We start from the raw sequence: 17,349 nt of genomic DNA on the forward strand, positions 1-17,349 counted from the left end.
TATGCAACTGCAGCAGCTCGTTACCGAGCCACGTCAAGGCTTGCTGCCTTGCATTTTACATGCGTCCTTACACGTACTTGTCGTCCACATTACATGATCTCGCATCGGTATGGCAAAGCACGCTTCGCTCATTACTCTCTCTCTCTCTCTCTCTCTCTCTGTCTTTGGTTCCTCTGCCGCTATCTTTCGCTCCCTCGATCCAACTCCTTTGCACCCCGGCTCTTTGTCTTCCTTTCTCCGCTCTCGACTGCTTTCTCACGTTCTCGTGTTCCATCAGTGACAACCTATCAATAAAACGCCTTCCTCGAGGAACGGCGCCCATTTTCCTCGGCGTCGCCCCGCTGCGACTCCGCACCCTGGCACCGTAATTGCATGCGAATAGGAAAGCTGCCGCATCCGTCATCGCCTGTGCCTCTCGCGCGGCCAGGTGCAAAGTCGTTTTTAGAATCGACGTTTCCCTCGCATCCTCTTAACATCCTAACGTCCAATCGCTGGGTTTATTTAGAATTCGTTCCGAACGGTATTTATAGAATATTCGGGAAAATCGATTTAAAGTGCTATTTCTCAACGATCGGCTGTCGTTATTAATTTGCCAGAAACGTATCTAAAATACGAATTCAGAAAACGATGCGTTGTATCGTTGTACGACGAGGAAAATATCTGGTCGATAGAATAATACAGAGAACGATGGATCGGTAATTTGGAGGCGATAAATCGGTCGGTGCTCGAGACGGAAAATTTTCGTTCGAGGAGAGGGAACGCGAGAACCGGCAGGATAATCGTCCGCGAGTGTGTGCGGAACGATGAATACCCTAAATAGAAGATGTGGTAGGTATAAAGCGGTCAAGGACTAACGAGCAAGCGAGTCCAGAAAATAGGCAGAACAGGTTGGAGGCAACAATTTGCTGGTTAAGAAATACATATACCCGATCGATCGAATATCGTTTCATCCGTTCGGTATTTCTGATCATCGACGCGTGACCGTTCATCCACATTTCGTGGCTCCGATTCTCTCGTCAGACCATACAGCTCTTCTACTACTTGCCCGCACGGCGCACTCTGACTTCCTCGCTTATACGTTTATTCGCATTTAAACAGCACGTTTTTAAGGAGCAACATGTGCGCTACGAAAACACAAGAGCAACCTAATAAAAATTATAATTATGCCAACTATATTCGCTCGATCACTCTATATACTCTGTTACAAACGTTGCTTCACAAATGTTTACAAGCAAATGGGACTTCCAACTACCTTTACTTTCCCTTGCAAAACTGTCTTCTATTTAACGAACCGTAAATTATAAAAGAAGAATGTTGTCGAAAACGCACCGAGTACTACTCGGAACTATAAATCTGTCTGTAATGCTTGTCGATAAAATAATCCGTAACGCTCCAAGCATCGTTATTCATGAAGGAAATTTACTAAAAGTTTATCTGAATTCCTGTAATGGTGGTGAGAAAAGTAAATAAAAATAAAGAAAAAATAATAGATTGTTAATAATCCCGTGAACGTACCTCATAATCTCATTCTCCTTCTCCTCCTCCTGTTTTTGCCGTATCATAACCTCCTCGATGGTGCTCCTCTCCTCGGGGGTGAGGTGCGACATATCAGGTACAGCCGCCATCACGGACGTAAGATAGGAACGTGCACGGGAAGGTCTAATCGCGAGGAGTTTGGGTTGACGCGCGGGCCGGCGCACCACCGACGACGCCGCCGATGAGAGACCGCGACGAGGTTCGCTCGCCGCGAGGCAACGCTCCTTCCTACGGGATATCGCGTCCTTTCTACGACTACGGGAAGGCTGCGTGGTACGGGGGGAGTCATCCGACACCTGGTAATCGCACCAGCTGGACGCGACAACACGAGTACGGTTTCGATAAAGGTAGATTACGCCGGGAACACTGCCGATCGACGCACCCGACGCTACGAGCCGCGATCGTTTTCGTGGCTGGACGGCCCTCGAGGAGGACGTGCGTCCGACCGGTCGCTGAAGCCGTTCGACACCGGACAATCGTTATCGTCCGCGGCTTATCCTCGCCGGGCAGACTCAACTTGGTCGGGGCATCGACGCGATCAAGTTTATTGGCTCCGCGATCCTCGTCTCCGTCGGTGTCCTCGTCGTCTGTGTCTCTCGTCGTACGATTACCACTGACCGCATCCGTATGACAAACCATGTTCACAGGCTGTGAGGAGGTTCTCGCATTCTCTCTTCCGTGGCCGATTCGCGTTCTCCGTTAGAAGGCCGCTTCATGGAACGGCGCGCGACTGTCCCTGGGGTGCTCCTCGAAACCGACCTTCGACGGGGTGCCTCCTCGCGTCCTCGATACGATGGCCGCTGCGAGGTTAGAACGCGCGCGGCGCGGCGCGGCGCGTCGCGTCGCGGCGGCGGTGGCGGTGGCGGTGGCGGCGGCGGCGGCGGCGTCGGCAGCGGCGGTGGCGGTTCGTTAACAGCCTAAGCGCCGGGGATTCCGGATTCCTATTTGCCTCGCACTCGATTCGATTCCCCTGCTTGTGTTTACCCTCTTCTCCCTCTGTTTTCGCCCGTTCGAACGTCCGAGGTTTTCGAGCGGACCAGCGGCCCAGTTCACGAGTACATCGATTGAAAAGGAAAACGGGTCACGGGTGCCGTTGGTTGCGCTCGTTTCTGCCGTACACACGAACCCCGGTTCTTGAACTCTCAACAGGGCAGCACACACGATGATTCTATACACAACGACCGGTGATCGCAGGTGATCGCTTCGTCGAAACCCAATCGGCGGTTTATTGCAGGGACAGGCGCGCGACCAATCGGGAACGATGGATGGCTACGTGCTCGTGTTCCTGACCTCTGGGAAATCTTCTCGGAATTTTAGCGAAATTTCAATGGGAAAGCAGGTCATTGGGTATCGGGTAACGTCGCTTCTGCTCGTACACTTCGATGGAACGACGAGACCAATCCAACGCACAGTTCCGAATAATCGAATCGATTCAGGTTTTCCAAGTATCCAGCAATTCGTCAACAATGTTTCACCAGCCGTGCTCTCGAAGGGACCTGGTTGGTGGCTCGGTCGGTGCCGTCTATTCCGAAGTATTTATCCGGATCTTCTGCCACGTATGCGTGGCCCTGTTCCGGAACGATATTTAACGCCACAAGTATTTTCTTGGTGTTCGGGATTCACGTGGCAGCCAACACGACGATGGCGCTTTTCGATGTCTCTGCAGCGACCGCGACACCCACACAATCAATCGCCCCGGACCGAATTGTTCCACACCCACGAGACCCGTTTTCCCAGCTGACCGGCTGTCCCCGACGTTCCAACGATCATCAACGCGTACTCGTCAGCTGCTCGCTCGTTCGTTCTCGAGGAGCCCAGAAATCGTTGCACCCTTCCCTGAAAATTGATACTCTCCGTCTCTCTCCCACCGGCGGGTCTCGTCGCGTCGGGTTAAAACATTCACTCACGACGTTATCGCGAGTGATTCTCCGCGGCGACAGTACGCCGACGCTTACACTGATTTCACACGCGTGCACGCGAAACGACGGATACAAATCGGCGCCGGAAATAGCCGAACGAACGATATTCCTCACTTCCGTGTATTCGAGTGTTTCCCTTCTGTACGCTCGACGCAAGAACAACACACGAATGAGCTTATTCCACACCCCTAGCGCGCTTATGTCCGTCAACGCTCCGCGATTGGTACTACTCTCACTGACGGTCCGTTCTATCCGTCTCGCTCTTTTTCCCTTCGCTCTATCCCCCCTTCCACTCGCTCGCTCGTTCTCTCTCTCTCTCTCTCTTCCTACCTCCCTACCTTTCTCTCGCTCGGTCTATGTTTCTCTCCCTTTTTCCCGATTCCCCACCCCGCTCGAGAGCATCCTTCTCCCTCTACCTGTTTTATCAAGTCCCGTCTACCTCGGCCTTTCCCTCTCGCGTCTACGTTCCCCTCTCGCTATCTCTTTATCGCTCCCCGCCTCGCTCGACACCACCTGCACTAACCCTCTCCGCAACGAGCTGAAACGAGACAACCGTTCCGCGAAGGGGGCTAATTTCCGGCCGCGAATCGACTTCCTTCTCGGATTCGCCGTGTCGAGATCGCGCGAGCCACCGGCGAACTGGGGCCTCGTATCGGCTCCTATCGCGGCTATCGTCCATGAAAAAACCCGAGCAGAACCACCGACAGAGACCTTTTCACCGTGCTCGGGACACCCTCCCGCTCGTTCTCGTGCTTGTATACGACCACAGTTGCGCGAACCGATCACCCCCTCCTATTCAACCCCTCCTCACCCTGTTTGTCCATTACAGACCACCACCCAGCCCGCACGAATTCCGGTTTCTCGTGTATGTGCCGGACCAAGCTGTGGGAGGGAGATGAAAACGCATTTGGAAGGACGCCCATCGCTCGCGACCGCGGCCGCGACGCCTCGCGTCTCGTCGCGTCGTCGTTCCCTAGATTTTCCACGGATCATCTCGCACAACCTCCGGTTGTGTGTCGCGTTTGCCCACGATGGTGTGCGCGTCAGCGCCGCGTACCGATTCGCGCGACCGGATGCGCCGGGAAAGTGCCCGTTCGTACGATCTTAATAAATAATAGGATGCGGCGTACGTTTGAACCAATAAGGACCACAGGCTCTACTTACGTCATGGAAAACACCGTATTGATCCAACTATAAACCAATGGGGTTGAACGCCGCAACGGTGCCACTTTACTCGTTCTAGCGGCGAATTCGAATACTATCGAGCACCGCGCTGCACTATCGGAAACTAGCTAAACTACGTACAAATCATCCGGGCGAAGATCGTAGCGCCTCCATTGTCGTTCGCGACGACTATCCTCCAAGTACCATTTAGGTTCTATCGATAAGGAGGGAAATTAACCAAATTGGCCGAAACGTCAGTGACAACGTTGACGAAATTTCGAACGCTCCTCTAGTCGTTCCAGAGTGCGCGATAGTTATGATCTACGACTAAAATTTAACTATTATGAAATCTTATTTTCTACTTTAGCGTTCGTAAAATATTGGTATACGTATAGAATTTTTTATTTACAAATTCTTTTGGATAAAAGGAAAAGTTACGACAGACGTCTGTTCGATGACCTCTTTGTGATTCGTGATTAATTTTTAACTTACGCGTCCAACCACGCACGTATTAAACGTGGATCGATCAACGGAAATAATATTAAAAAGATCTGCCAACCACCGTCGCCTCAAACTAGTAGACTTTGCCAAATTTTTATGGTTTTTATGGTATACAATATACGCATAAGCATGATTAATGATACCTGGAGCAAAGCCAAAGATACTCGGTCGTCGCTTCCATCGATACTATATGCGAAAATTGCATTTGAATGAATATTGTCATGGTATTGATATCGCTCCTGAATGATTATTTCTACCGACGAAATAACTACATTTCGGTGTACAATCATAAATAATATATATTTATCTTTTTTGCACTTATACCTGAACGCGTTGCAGGTTAAACTTACAACGAGTTGTACAGGATTAAATATAAAACCAAATTTACAAAATGGTTTCTTGTATATACCAATAGTCGTACGAGTTATATTTACCTATAGTGTATTTTATAGTAATTGCGAGTACTCGCATTAAATGATACAAGATCGAAAGATGTGCGATACATGTATTTACAAATAGTCTTTCAGAGTATTATGTAATTTCAAAATTAATATCCAAAGTAGCAAATAATCGAGGATAAGTTAACCTAGCCCAGAGAACATAAATAAATTATAAAAATTTGGCACATTACAATGGCATGATACACGATAACAGTGATTAAATTTAAGCATGATAAACTTAAAACAACTTATAAGTAAAATTCGAAACAACACGATTATCGTTGATTTTTCAATGTAAATTTTCATACGTTTCTTAACTCATTTACCGATACTGCCAAAATTTAGTCGTTTTGCGTATTTTACGTTTAGTTATTCTATATACATTCTATTGATAGGCAGTATATTTTATACTGTTATTTACAATTGTATTACAGTTGTCGTATGTAACGACAGCCATTCGAAAATTTCGATCAAATTGGTCATACTTGAAATAAATTAATATCGATAAATAATTTTGACCTACCTTTCCAGGACTTTTCGTCTGTACAAATGTGTATTGTACCTACATTCTCGATATATTATATTTTTCGTCCTGCCTTGTGTCTTAAAAAAATTATCCTGATCGGTAATAATCATCACGTACATAAATTTATTACGCTTAACCGTAAAAGATTACTTAATCTGACGTAACGTACGATGCATGTAACGATGTAAAAAGATTATTGCACTTTTATCTTATATCCGTTATGATATATTTACACAGTTACTTTTTCGATCTTTAAATTTTTCGATTTTTCTAGTAATTTAAAAATTTTTATTTTGATCAAACAATATAATGTATATCGATAAAAAAAATACAATAAAAAAGAGAGGACGATAATAAATTCTAGAACGTTTATTACACGCGTTGATATACTGTATAAGAAATATCTATCAATTCAGTCAAAATGTTATCAAAACCATGTAAATTCTATCAAGTGACAATTACCGAACACGCGTATGTGTATTAATTCTTTATATAAATTTAAAACACTTTTGCTTATCGTGCGGAATTCGTGTTTTAAATAATATCGAATCAGCTCGATATTGTGTATTTAAGAGTGGCATGTATCCGAAAACCTGAAATGAAAAGTTAATACTTCTACCTTTACGAAATACATGCTGTAATCTTCTAATCCCGTTTCACTAATGGTTGTTAAATATTAAATCAAATAGTAAAAAATCTGTTCATAAAAATTACTCGCCTGAGAGAAGAAATTAATGCACTTGTGCCTTTCCTGGAAATGAGTGTCATCTTCTGAAAGAGAAACTGGACAACCGGGACATCTAAAAGTCCAACGTGACGTAACCTGTACGAAACAAATGGAAGAATGGTAATACCGAAACTGTAATAATTGACGTTTCTCGTTTTTACTGACCTTAACAGGTGGTTTTCTCGTGATGTGAGAGATGAGAAAATTCATAGCTATATCCTCGCAATTCATATATTCGTCAACCTTATCTCGTATAGCTTGCGGTAACCAATGGGTGTACAGATATGTATAGTGCTTATGAATGAAAGCAGCACCGGTTAAAACCATCGACAGTTCGCACGAATAATTGGAATTATAATTCCAAGCGTTGTGATAATTCTGGTCCCATGCATGAAAACGGCCGGGAAATCCAACTACGCGATCTCGATGCTCTCGCCACACTCTATAGATACGGACAATATATTTCACACCAAACATTTGTACCGTCACTTTCACAAAACTACCAAGAAATACCTAAATCCAAACATAATCTCATCGTGACGTAAATGAGCATCGTCGTCGACTGAAAGGACAGCTTCCGTTTCGATGGCATCAAATGGGAGAAATCTGTTATTTAAACTATTCCTTGGTGCCTTTATCACCTGCATACAAGAAATTCTTTCGTTTCGACAATAATTGTGAAAACGTTACAGCTTTTATTAACAAAAAAAAGTGGTAAATTACATGAATTGGAACTCCAATATCTGGCCACTTTAAATCTTCCATGGGTGGTTTAGGGCTGTTCCATACTACTAGAACTTTATTTAAATATGGTAGCCCATAAAGACGAGCTAATGAGTTTATAAGGACCTGTTCACGTTCATAAGTTAACATTATAATTGTAAATTGTTCTCTTGGATAATTTCCGCCCAAGGCTTCGCTAAATTCTTTGCCTGCACCTCCAGCCCCCTTACCAATTGGTCTAAATCCTACTTCAGATCCTAAAATTTGTAAAATGTTTGTATTTACAGATACCCTGAACATTAACTTCGCTTACCAAGAAATTTCGCGTCACTAGGAAGGACGGTATCAAAAGGCAATTGTGGGTATAAATAGAATGGATCCACCCAATCGTTCCAGATCTCGTGACTTTGAAGTAACATTGTGGTATAATTTCTCTTAAAAGCTGGAGACGGATATGGTGGTTCAAGAGGACCCAAACTTTCCTCAGCTTCTGGCTCAGCAATAATAGCATCAGATTTTAAAGACTGCAGGAGAACAAAATGATTATGAATAATAAAACACGAGCAATGTAACTGTATACTACAATATTTACCACAAAAGTTTCATTAAAGACACTTGGACTGGCAGTTTGTGGCGCTGGTAACGGGGGTATTCCGAGTCGATCTCTAATTACTGCTACAATAGTATCAACTGCGCCCTGAGCAGTACTTAGGTAACGTTCCCATATTAATCTGCCCTGCCTACGCATACTTAACAGATCAGTGTCGGGAACCGCGCGCAACAGAAAATGCATTTCAGTTACTCTGGCCTGAAATTCAAAATGACTTATATGTGTAGAAACAACATCGCGTTAAGGATATAGTATACCTTTTACCTTTGGCAAAAAGATTGCTGCTCTACGCCAACTAATGACTTCGTTGTAACTTAATAAGATTTGATCACCGCCTAAAAATACTGGAATGGATCCCGATCGTAGAGCTTCGTACAATCTAGCTTGCATTGAAGATGTGGTCATGAACGAAGCATTACTCGGTGCTAAAATTAAAGCAAACGTGGATTCCTTTAGTATTGTTTTCCTGGAGGAATCGGTTCCGCACAGAGACCAATCGAGAATTTCTACGACGCTCTTTTCCTCCGAAGCCGGTATACATTCAAATTGAATAAAAAATTTATCCAAGGTCGTTCCGGTACTCATATCTTTAAGGTGTTGGATAATGAAAATATCTAAATTATTCTCATCGACTGCTAATTTTTCCAAATCTACGTCGACATCGTCAATTTGATGTATCATGGTTGTAACTCTTGGAGATCTCATTTCTCCTTGAAAAGATAATAAATATTTTCTCCTCGCAGGTAACATTTGCGCACATTCTTGCCACACATCACCACCCGGAGGCCCCAAAATCGGAGGAATAACCAAATCGAAACCTTCACGAAATTGATCTCTATAAAATGTTGATTGCACTATTATAGCTCTTCCTGTATCTATGCTGTTGAAGATATTTCCAGACTCTACGGACAAATCCCTACGCGCTAGATTTAATAAAACGTGATTTCTGCCATCGCCGCCCCAATAGGGAAGCTCGTGCAATTTTCTTACATCTATAGCCTTACGATATTTCTTATCAACTTTTTGTTGAGTGGAAAGGGCTTCTCCTATAAGTACTATGTATATACAAGCTTCAGCTGCATTTGCAGTAAGATGTGGGTTGTATCCTAGTGTCTGTTTAATAGTCGTTTTTAGAAATCCATCAATATCCCAACCAGAATTAACTACCGAAAATTGATCCGGATCGTACAAATATACTGGAAAACCGCTTGTTAACGCACAACGACTATGATCGAAGCAATTGTACATTTTACACGAATGCGGTATAGTGCTCGGTAATACTACAGGAACAGATTCCATTAATATACGTTTAGGAGGTGCCAATTCTGGTGTATTTCTTTCCACTGCTTCTCTCTGAGCTACTTGTGCCTGCTCAACACTGATTTTTAATCTGTCAAGGTCCGTTTGTTGATGCAATAACTCTTGTTTCAGCTCATCAATTTTTTGAGTTAAACTGCTAACTTCAACTTGAAGCCTCTGCCTTTTTGCACTCAAGTCTCTAAGCTCATTATTTACAGAAACTTTAATATGTAACATCTCCTCTATTCTCATTTTCAACTGAGAAGCTTTCATAGGAGTAAAATCTTCAAAAGCTTCCAATGTGGAAAACGTACGATAAATATCTCTATCCGGAGAATCCGACTCCACCTAAAATATAAAACTTTACAGTTGTAAATTGATTTATTACAACTGATATTGTTTCACAATTATTTCAAGAACAATACCTTTGACAAATAATAATGAGTAAATAACGGTACAATAAATAAAACTGCAGAAGTTAATATTATGATTCTAGACAACTTAATATGCGTTATCCAATGACAAATTTCTCTTCCGCTGCCATTTTGATGATACAATGGCATTAACTCGAATGCACTTCCCCTCATTGTGACTGTTACAAACTACTGTTCATGGTTATTTAAATCTCAAGCCAACAGTGCTGTTTTGTGATTGCTTGGCATAATTTCTGCAAACACAGTGGGAAAATTTGATTAATCTGTTGGAATCTGTTATTGAAAATATCAATCTACACACGCGATACATTAGCCTTCTTTTACATGGATAACGATATAATACTAATACTGAAGAACATGTATCTTACCGGAAACATGATAATTGCCTGACTTTGATTGGCATTATCGATTAGTAACCTAACAAGGAAATTATCCTCCTTTCGACTGTCTGTCAATTGCAATCGATGTTCATTATAAATGAATCATGGGTGTCATTATAAAAGACTTAACAAATATGTTTTATTCCATACACGATTTTCTGAAAAAAATACCCCCGAACGGAATACGCGATGAGAACTGCCAAGATCGTATCAACGGCACTTCCATTCGAAGAGTAACTAAGAGTAACATCGAGGTTAGCAACTGAAACAGCATCAGTACCAACGTTGCCGCTCTTCTGCATTAATATACCATGGGCCAAAATGATTTTTGCCGTTTTAGGAGAAGTTAATTAATAGTGTTATTAAACAGCAAACCGGTGCCCAGAGAGAACTATGAACTAGCCACTTTACCATCACTAATTTCTCCCTCTCTTTCTCTCTTCTGTATATATAATCTGTATGAATGAATGTATAGAAAACAGCGAGAGACTACGCGTGCGTACCGTACGACGCAGGTGCGTAGAATACAATTAATCGCAATTACATTGAAGTATATAAAGTATACGAATCATTCGATATACATCATAATACATTAAAATTCAGAATGTTAAAGTTGCTCAATCATGCGATCAACGCTATTTTGTGCACCTGCCGAACAATGTACATGCGTGTATTTTGTTGAGGAGAAAGGATAGTCTCTAACTAACTAGATAACTTCCCCGAAAGTGGCAAAAATCATTTTGATCTCTCGCCACTAATTATATATTGGATGCAGCTTTGGTTTGAAAATTCTGTGCCCATATAGAAGCTACCATGTTTGAGAAAATATCACATTTGCCACCTACATAGAGTTTAAAGAACTACTCCGTTCCATAATTTTTTGAAAATCAATAAAGAGCGTGTGGTAAGATAAGATGTATATATAAAAAACATAATAAATTACAACAAAATACAATTATATAGGTAGCGAATGTGTTATTTTTTTGAAACGTGACAACCCCCGCATTGGCATAAAGCCTTTAATGCCACATCTAATATATGCATAGAGATCAGTGAGCAGTACACAATGCGACGTTGATGCGTACAATCATTATGCAATTGCTTGCATGTACTCGCATACGGTTAAACATGGTCAAATATATAACCTCGATGCGACTAAGCTTGTACGACGAATCGTATGAATCACTATGAAATAGCAATGTTTTCACAACAGCTTCGTGATATTTGAGGATTCCAATATTTTATCAATTAAATATCCAATGAATTTTGGCACGTATAGGTATATTATATGATGCATATATTAATACATAATTTATCTCATAACGATTCAGCCAAGTCCAGTATGTCATCAAATCATTGTAGCAACGCCACGCTTGTACTATTTAGTACTGTTTACAATTAGTACAAGTATTCTATAGTAACGCCATCTTAGTCCTTCAATTCTACAATTGCATCTAAGCGTACCGTGAAGAAAAAATGGTAGTTGACTTCATTTTCTTCTTACGCGGCACAAATCACTGTTATATGGTGCAAACTCTTGTAATGATAACGTTCTGCTGTTGTTTCGCGATAACTTTAACACCATCGTTTTTCGCAAACATATAAAAACAGAACCTTATATTAATGCCTTACAATGCCAAATTAAATTACACAATGTTTTCAAAAATCTCTTTTCTTTTTATCACGTCCCAAAATAAAACGCATGTCTTAAAAAATTAAATATAAATTCTTCAAATAACCCGCGACATTGTCCTCGAAGTTGCTTTCCTTTAGCTACGTCTGGTGGCATTGCTTATAGTCTGATTGGTGTATTTGCATTTCTCGGAGCTTTCGCAGAACATGCGCATGTTCATGTCAAGTGCAGTGCAAAGGAAATAATATTTTGGCTTTCGGGGGCCTAAAATTAGCTAAAATGGTGAGCTCTTAATGACTTTACGTATCATGCTAACGGAACATTCTTCGCGATTTGATCACAATAATAATATCCTTGATCGATTGTGATATTAACAACGACGTAACAAAAATGTTGAAATAACCTATTGGGATTTAACGTTAGTGTTCTCTTTCGCACAAAATACAAACCAATTCTATGGCATACATTTTGGCTAACGACATTGGAAGATGTCTTGCTGTGCGTCTTTAAGAAGTTACTTTGTTAATTGCGAGTTTCTGACTTGTGGAGTATTCCTTGAGTGGAATGATGTACGAAGTATCGCAGTGTTGTACACGTAATAAAGTCTCGTTTGTTTGTGAATCTACATCGAAACCGACGATAGTGTTACAAATGCTTCCAAATTCGAAACTTTATAGATATACAATATACATCGAACTTTTCTATTTAGAATGGTGTGCAATTTTGTCTAATGAAAAATAAACTTCGATTTCGTTCTTCTATCGTGTTAATAACAAGAATTTATTGTAACAATATACTGTATTTAATTTCTGTTACAGCATAAGCTAAAGTTCTCTCAAAGGGACAAAGTAAAGAAATTTATTACATTTACACAAACCGGAGAACAGACAGCAATATATTGTTTAGCTCAAAACGATTGGAAACTAGATCTGGCAAGCGATAATTATTTTCAAAATCCTGAGGCTTATTTTAAGGAACCAAGAATTTCAGTGGATAAAAAGAAATTAGAAACACTGTTTAGTCGTTATCAAGGTAATTACATTGAAGAATGCTTGATTTTTATTTTAAACTCAATTAGTACTTTACTAATATCTATAATATATTTGATTTTGTAATACAAATAGATCCAAATGAACCAGACAAGATTACAGCAGATGGAATAATGAAATTTTTAGATGATCTGGGCTTAAGTCCTGAGAGCAAATTAGTATTAATTATTGCATGGAAATTTCGAGCAGAAACCCAATGTGAATTTACTAAAGATGAATTTATGAATGGCATGATGGATTTAGGGTAACTTGAAATACTTTCATCTATCCTCTATTGAATATGTTAGGCCAAGGACACATGAGCGTCGAAGCGACGTGCGTTTCCATGTTCTTCCGTGTCTTGCAATCGAAAACAACAAAGACAGACAAGATTAGCATTCCTATGTCTTTTCAATTGTAAGACAAGGAAGGGTATAAAAACGGACGTCGTTTTGACGCTCGTGTGCCCCCGGCCTTAAAAGGAAGTTTTTCCATAATACTTTAACTCAACTTGTTAAAATTATATTTCCAGAGTGGACAGTGTAGATAAATTAAAAGCTCGTTTAAGTAGTTTAGAAAATGAATTAAGAGATCCCCAGAAATTTAAAGATTTTTACCATTTTACATTCAATTATGCAAAAAATCCAGGACAGAAGGGTTTAGATCTTGATATGGCAATTGCCTATTGGAACATTGTATTAGACGATAAATTCAAGTTCCTGTCGTTATGGTGTCAATTTCTACAGGTTAGATATATAATTTAATTATCCACTTTTATTATAAAATTTATGCAATTATTTATCTAAGAAAACAAAGGAAATGAAAATAATTATTCACAATTATGAGATAAAAATGGTTACTAATATTTTCTAGGAACACCATAAGAGGTCAATCCCAAAAGATACATGGAATTTACTCTTAGATTTTGCACTTATGATTAATCCTAACATGACTAATTATGACGAAGAGGGAGCTTGGCCTGTATTAATAGATGATTTTGTAGAGTGGGCCCAGCCTCGAGTTCGTCAGTCTCTCTAACATCTTATCGCATCTTTAACTTCATGTGAAAAAAGCTTTATTTATTCAATTATAAAATCATATAATCAAGTCATACTTGATCATATTTTTCTGATGAAGCAACGTCATTTTACTTTGTGTACAAAATATATGACAGCGAGGCAAGAGTGCTATAATTATTCGAGTCAATCATGCTGTATAATAACCCTATAATGTAAATTGCTTATAAACAGAAAGTTACTTTCATATAAAGTATAAAATTAAAGATTTATCGATTTAAGTCAAAATTACATAAACGTTAAAGCCTTGTAACACTATTATATGTTTAAATTTGCAATGTTATACATTTATCTGTATAAAGTAATATGATGTGTAATGAGTTTGTTGCTCAATTACCAACGGTATTTGCAAACATCAGAAAAAATCGCAATCAGCGTTCCTTTTTGCGAATTTGGCTTCAAAAGGAAAACTATTCGAAAGATTCGATAATACGTTTTTGTAGATAGTAATTTTTAGAAATTGCGTTATTAAAAATTGTTATTAAATAAATTTTACGACACTCTACATAACACTTGTAATATATATACAAAAAAACAGGAAGAGAAAAAAATCTGTATTTTAAACATAATGCAATTTCGGCACCACTATACTTATTTTCTCTCAGAAAATCATTTGTTTTTGTTTTATTAACAAAGAGGAATATTTATATTGTAATTTTGAGGTACTATAGATGTTAGCAAAAATAAATTAAGAATTTTTTACAAGTTTGAATTATGAGTTTCATTTATAATTATTGTAGATGAAATGTATTTTTTCGATCGTCGGAAAGAATACGATTCTATTTATTTAATTTGAAATGATTTATATCACGGTATTTTAAAAAGATGAATTTTCTGTAAAAAAACAGATTTAATTCTCGTAACGAACTTTTCGTTTGCATTATAAAGCATTAGCAATCAATGCTATCTTACATTTTATTTTATCGTTCTAATTCACGATACAATGTGTGATTAATATTTGCATAGTTTTTTAGTACAGTACACATGAATTTTCAACATCACTAATCACGTTAATTTATATATAATATAAAGAGGATTAAAGAAACATATGTAATACGTAAGGAGTCAAAACATTATATCCATTTAGATATACTGACATTCAAAGGTGCAAAATAGAAAATTAGTAAATATACGTCGTCCACAAATTTTGGATTATATTTTATAAAAACATTAAAATAGATAAAATAAAAAAAGATTCTGAGTAATGTATTCATTATAAGACGTGTCCAGCTAAATGTCGGGAATACGTTTACGCAATGCAAACAAAATTCACACATGTACATTACATTTTATTTATGTAATACTGTTAATGAAAATACAAGTTTTAGATCGAAGTAATATTATTTTTTCAATAATTTTAACATTGCGTGAACAATAAAGAATTGTAATAGTTTTAAAAAGACATTGTATATAATGTAAATAAATCCATCAGCCTTAATCTATGAGGTACTATGTTTGATTAAATAAAAAGTTCCGACTTATTATATTGTATTGATTACATTTAACCCTCGGATAGCGGACTGTCTTAACGACCAAACGCCGGAATCCGGATCCATTTTGATCCGAATCTGAATTTTATTATTTGCAAATGCTTTTTTTATTATGCTTTATTTATTAATGTCGTTAATTTTATAAGCTTACTTAGTATCTGTTATTATTATTATTTATTAAAAATTAGGACTTTACGATTCTGAAAGGAATAGTTTACATGGATCCAAATGGACTCGAAGTCCGCCGGCCGAAGATTAGTCAAAGCAATTCTAACCACAGTAATGAAATAAATTTCTCACCTATATTTAAATTTTACCATTTTTTTTAAATATATTTATATCATTTTTACGATGTTTACATGTGCACATATAAAAAATTAGATTATTAAATCAGACTATTATTATGCTTTTTGCAATGATTGCCACAGGTGCACGAAGAACTGCAGCCGCAACATGCTTTATCGTCCGGATATAGAAAAGCTAACTCGTATTGATTTGCTTTTGTATTACAACATTTATTTAATATTTCTTCAATATACCAATCACATAAAAGTTTCAACTTGTCTATAGTTGCCTACATTATTTGTTTATTGTTAGTCTGATATGCTATTTCTATTATTAAGATTTCACAGTACATATTTATTAAAGATATGTAATTATGAAGTCTTACCTGCGCAATAACTAATCCTCGATTTGGATTCGCGATTGAATTATGACTATGCGAGTCAAAGAAAGTTACCTACAAGAAAAACTATTTTTTTATTACCGTCCTATTGCGAGCTTCGATAAATAATTTACCATGTAAGTACTTTCTTGAAATATAAATAATACTGTACGACCACAGGTAATAAGTAGCATATATAAGTTTTTAGACTTTGGTGATCCATACCATTTATGTAGAAAATTATTTATGTGTTGATATAAACCCCTTTCTATTTTTTCATAAAATACTTGAAATGTCTGTAATACGTAAAGAAATTTTCGGAAATAATATCAAAATATAATTGTATAAGTATATATGCTAAATCTGTACCCATTCTGTTAATATTTCTAAACTTTGGCCACCAAGTTTTAATGCTTCCTCTGTACTGAGATACGGATTAGAAACCAACCCTTTTTTAACAATCCATGCATGAGTAGCATTACCCTCTACCATTGCCTCAGCTACATGAGCAGTAATTTCAGGGCATGTGTCTACATTGTATATTAATAATCCCGTTTCCGATACTCGTTGCGCCACGAGGAGACAAATGAGAGTACATGCTTTACTAACTAGAGCAAAATTAAAATGCATAAAAAGTCATCAGTATTACTTGACACAATATAATTAAAGTAAATGTACGAACGAGAAATATTTTGTTACTTTTTTGTCCCGGCGGATATCGACTTTGGGAAAATTCCTCATTATACCAATATACTGTGACACCATTGTCAAAACATTCTTTTATATACGACGGAAAATGAGAGTCGGTCGATGACGTTGACGACAAGGACATAACTTTATAAAACTTATTAGTTGAGGTATTATTTATTACTTATAAATTTTGTGTTCGAAAGCATTTTTCTTAGTAATCTTGATTCAATGTATCCTTACAAAAATTTTATGTTTTGGCTATTGAGAGCCATGAAACTGGTTCAGGAATAAATTTTGTTCCAAGTTCAAACTGATCAATTTACAGAAACTATAATCAAACATAGTATATGTATATCTTTATACTGGATGTCACTAATATTACAGGCCAGGTATACAAGTATACCTGGTCTGTGTTAATATTAAACACTCTATATATATTTCTTAGCCTTGTCTATCCTTTTTTCAGGTTGACACAATTCAATTCTTAGCATTTAGTTACTTAAACGATG

The 17,349-nt window shown here is 38.5% G+C and overlaps 4 protein-coding genes across 25 annotated transcripts in view; 1 reads left to right on the plus strand and 3 right to left on the minus strand.

Annotated features, from left to right (window-relative positions):
* The window catches only part of Rim (Rab3 interacting molecule), a 67,186-nt gene extending 63,091 nt beyond the window's left edge, over positions 1-4,095 (minus strand). For 12 of the 21 annotated variants that reach the window (XM_076783327.1, XM_076783320.1, XM_076783315.1 and 9 more), the window contains exon 1: positions 1,516-4,093. In XM_076783327.1, coding sequence (XP_076639442.1) covers positions 1,516-1,625 — 110 coding nt within the window. In that variant the 5' untranslated portion in view covers positions 1,626-4,093. Of the gene's footprint in view, positions 1-1,515 lie in introns of all 21 variants that reach the window. The other 9 variants (XM_076783321.1, XM_076783325.1, XM_076783324.1 and 6 more) reach the window with 3 other exon arrangements.
* Positions 4,096-6,440: 2,345 nt separating this feature from the next.
* Positions 6,441-10,802, minus strand: LOC143351803 (exostosin-3-like). Its single transcript, XM_076783754.1, has 10 exons — positions 10,248-10,802; positions 9,871-10,112; positions 8,411-9,793; positions 8,129-8,344; positions 7,850-8,060; positions 7,537-7,793; positions 7,327-7,454; positions 6,979-7,255; positions 6,805-6,909; positions 6,441-6,679 (listed from the first exon to the last, which is right to left on the minus strand). Exons 2-10 carry the CDS (start codon positions 10,030-10,032, stop codon positions 6,575-6,577), a joined length of 2,844 nt encoding a protein of 947 aa, XP_076639869.1. The 5' UTR covers positions 10,033-10,112; positions 10,248-10,802; the 3' UTR covers positions 6,441-6,574.
* A 1,228-nt stretch (positions 10,803-12,030) lies between these two features.
* On the plus strand, positions 12,031-15,480 carry Sccro (defective in cullin neddylation 1 domain containing SCCRO). Of its 2 annotated transcripts, none has more exons than XM_076783757.1 (5): positions 12,031-12,174; positions 12,711-12,924; positions 13,017-13,185; positions 13,453-13,666; positions 13,794-15,480. In XM_076783757.1, exons 1-5 carry the CDS (start codon positions 12,172-12,174, stop codon positions 13,956-13,958), a joined length of 765 nt encoding a protein of 254 aa, XP_076639872.1. In that variant the 5' UTR covers positions 12,031-12,171; the 3' UTR covers positions 13,959-15,480. The 2 variants fall into 2 exon arrangements, with proteins under 2 accessions (XP_076639872.1, XP_076639873.1); XM_076783758.1 differs by lacking the exon at positions 12,031-12,174 and adding an exon at positions 12,372-12,605.
* A 100-nt stretch (positions 15,481-15,580) lies between these two features.
* LOC143351806 (uncharacterized) lies at positions 15,581-17,303 on the minus strand. Its single transcript, XM_076783759.1, has 5 exons — positions 16,850-17,303; positions 16,520-16,758; positions 16,285-16,446; positions 16,157-16,225; positions 15,581-16,060 (listed from the first exon to the last, which is right to left on the minus strand). The coding sequence occupies exons 1-5, from the start codon at positions 16,980-16,982 to the stop codon at positions 15,872-15,874; spliced, it is 792 nt and encodes a 263-aa protein (XP_076639874.1). The 5' UTR covers positions 16,983-17,303; the 3' UTR covers positions 15,581-15,871.
* Positions 17,304-17,349: the final 46 nt, after the last annotated feature.

This window comes from Colletes latitarsis, chromosome 2, assembly GCF_051014445.1.
Source record: "Colletes latitarsis isolate SP2378_abdomen chromosome 2, iyColLati1, whole genome shotgun sequence".
Taxonomy (NCBI): Eukaryota; Metazoa; Arthropoda; class Insecta; order Hymenoptera; family Colletidae; genus Colletes; species Colletes latitarsis.

Bases quoted from the DNA above. Each gene is read 5' to 3' on its own strand.
- LOC143351806 (XM_076783759.1), bottom strand. From the start codon at position 16,982: ATGTCCTTGTCGTCAACGTCATCGACCGACTCTCATTTTCCGTCGTAT. The intron at 16,759-16,849 runs GTAACAAAATAT...ATTTTGCTCTAG, and splicing joins ATATCCGCCGGGACAAAAAA to TTAGTAAAGCATGTACTCTC. The intron at 16,226-16,284 runs GTAAATTATTTA...TTTTTCTTGTAG, and splicing joins TTCAAGAAAGTACTTACATG to GTAACTTTCTTTGACTCGCA.
- LOC143351803 (XM_076783754.1), bottom strand. From the start codon at position 10,032: ATGAGGGGAAGTGCATTCGAGTTAATGCCATTGTATCATCAAAATGGC. The intron at 8,061-8,128 runs GTAAATATTGTA...GTTCTCCTGCAG, and splicing joins TCTTTAATGAAACTTTTGTG to TCTTTAAAATCTGATGCTAT. The intron at 7,256-7,326 runs GTATTTCTTGGT...CCGTATCTATAG, and splicing joins GAGATTATGTTTGGATTTAG to AGTGTGGCGAGAGCATCGAG.
- Sccro (XM_076783757.1), top strand. The intron at 13,186-13,452 runs GTAACTTGAAAT...TTATATTTCCAG, and splicing joins AATGGCATGATGGATTTAGG to AGTGGACAGTGTAGATAAAT. The intron at 13,667-13,793 runs GTTAGATATATA...AATATTTTCTAG, and splicing joins TATGGTGTCAATTTCTACAG to GAACACCATAAGAGGTCAAT.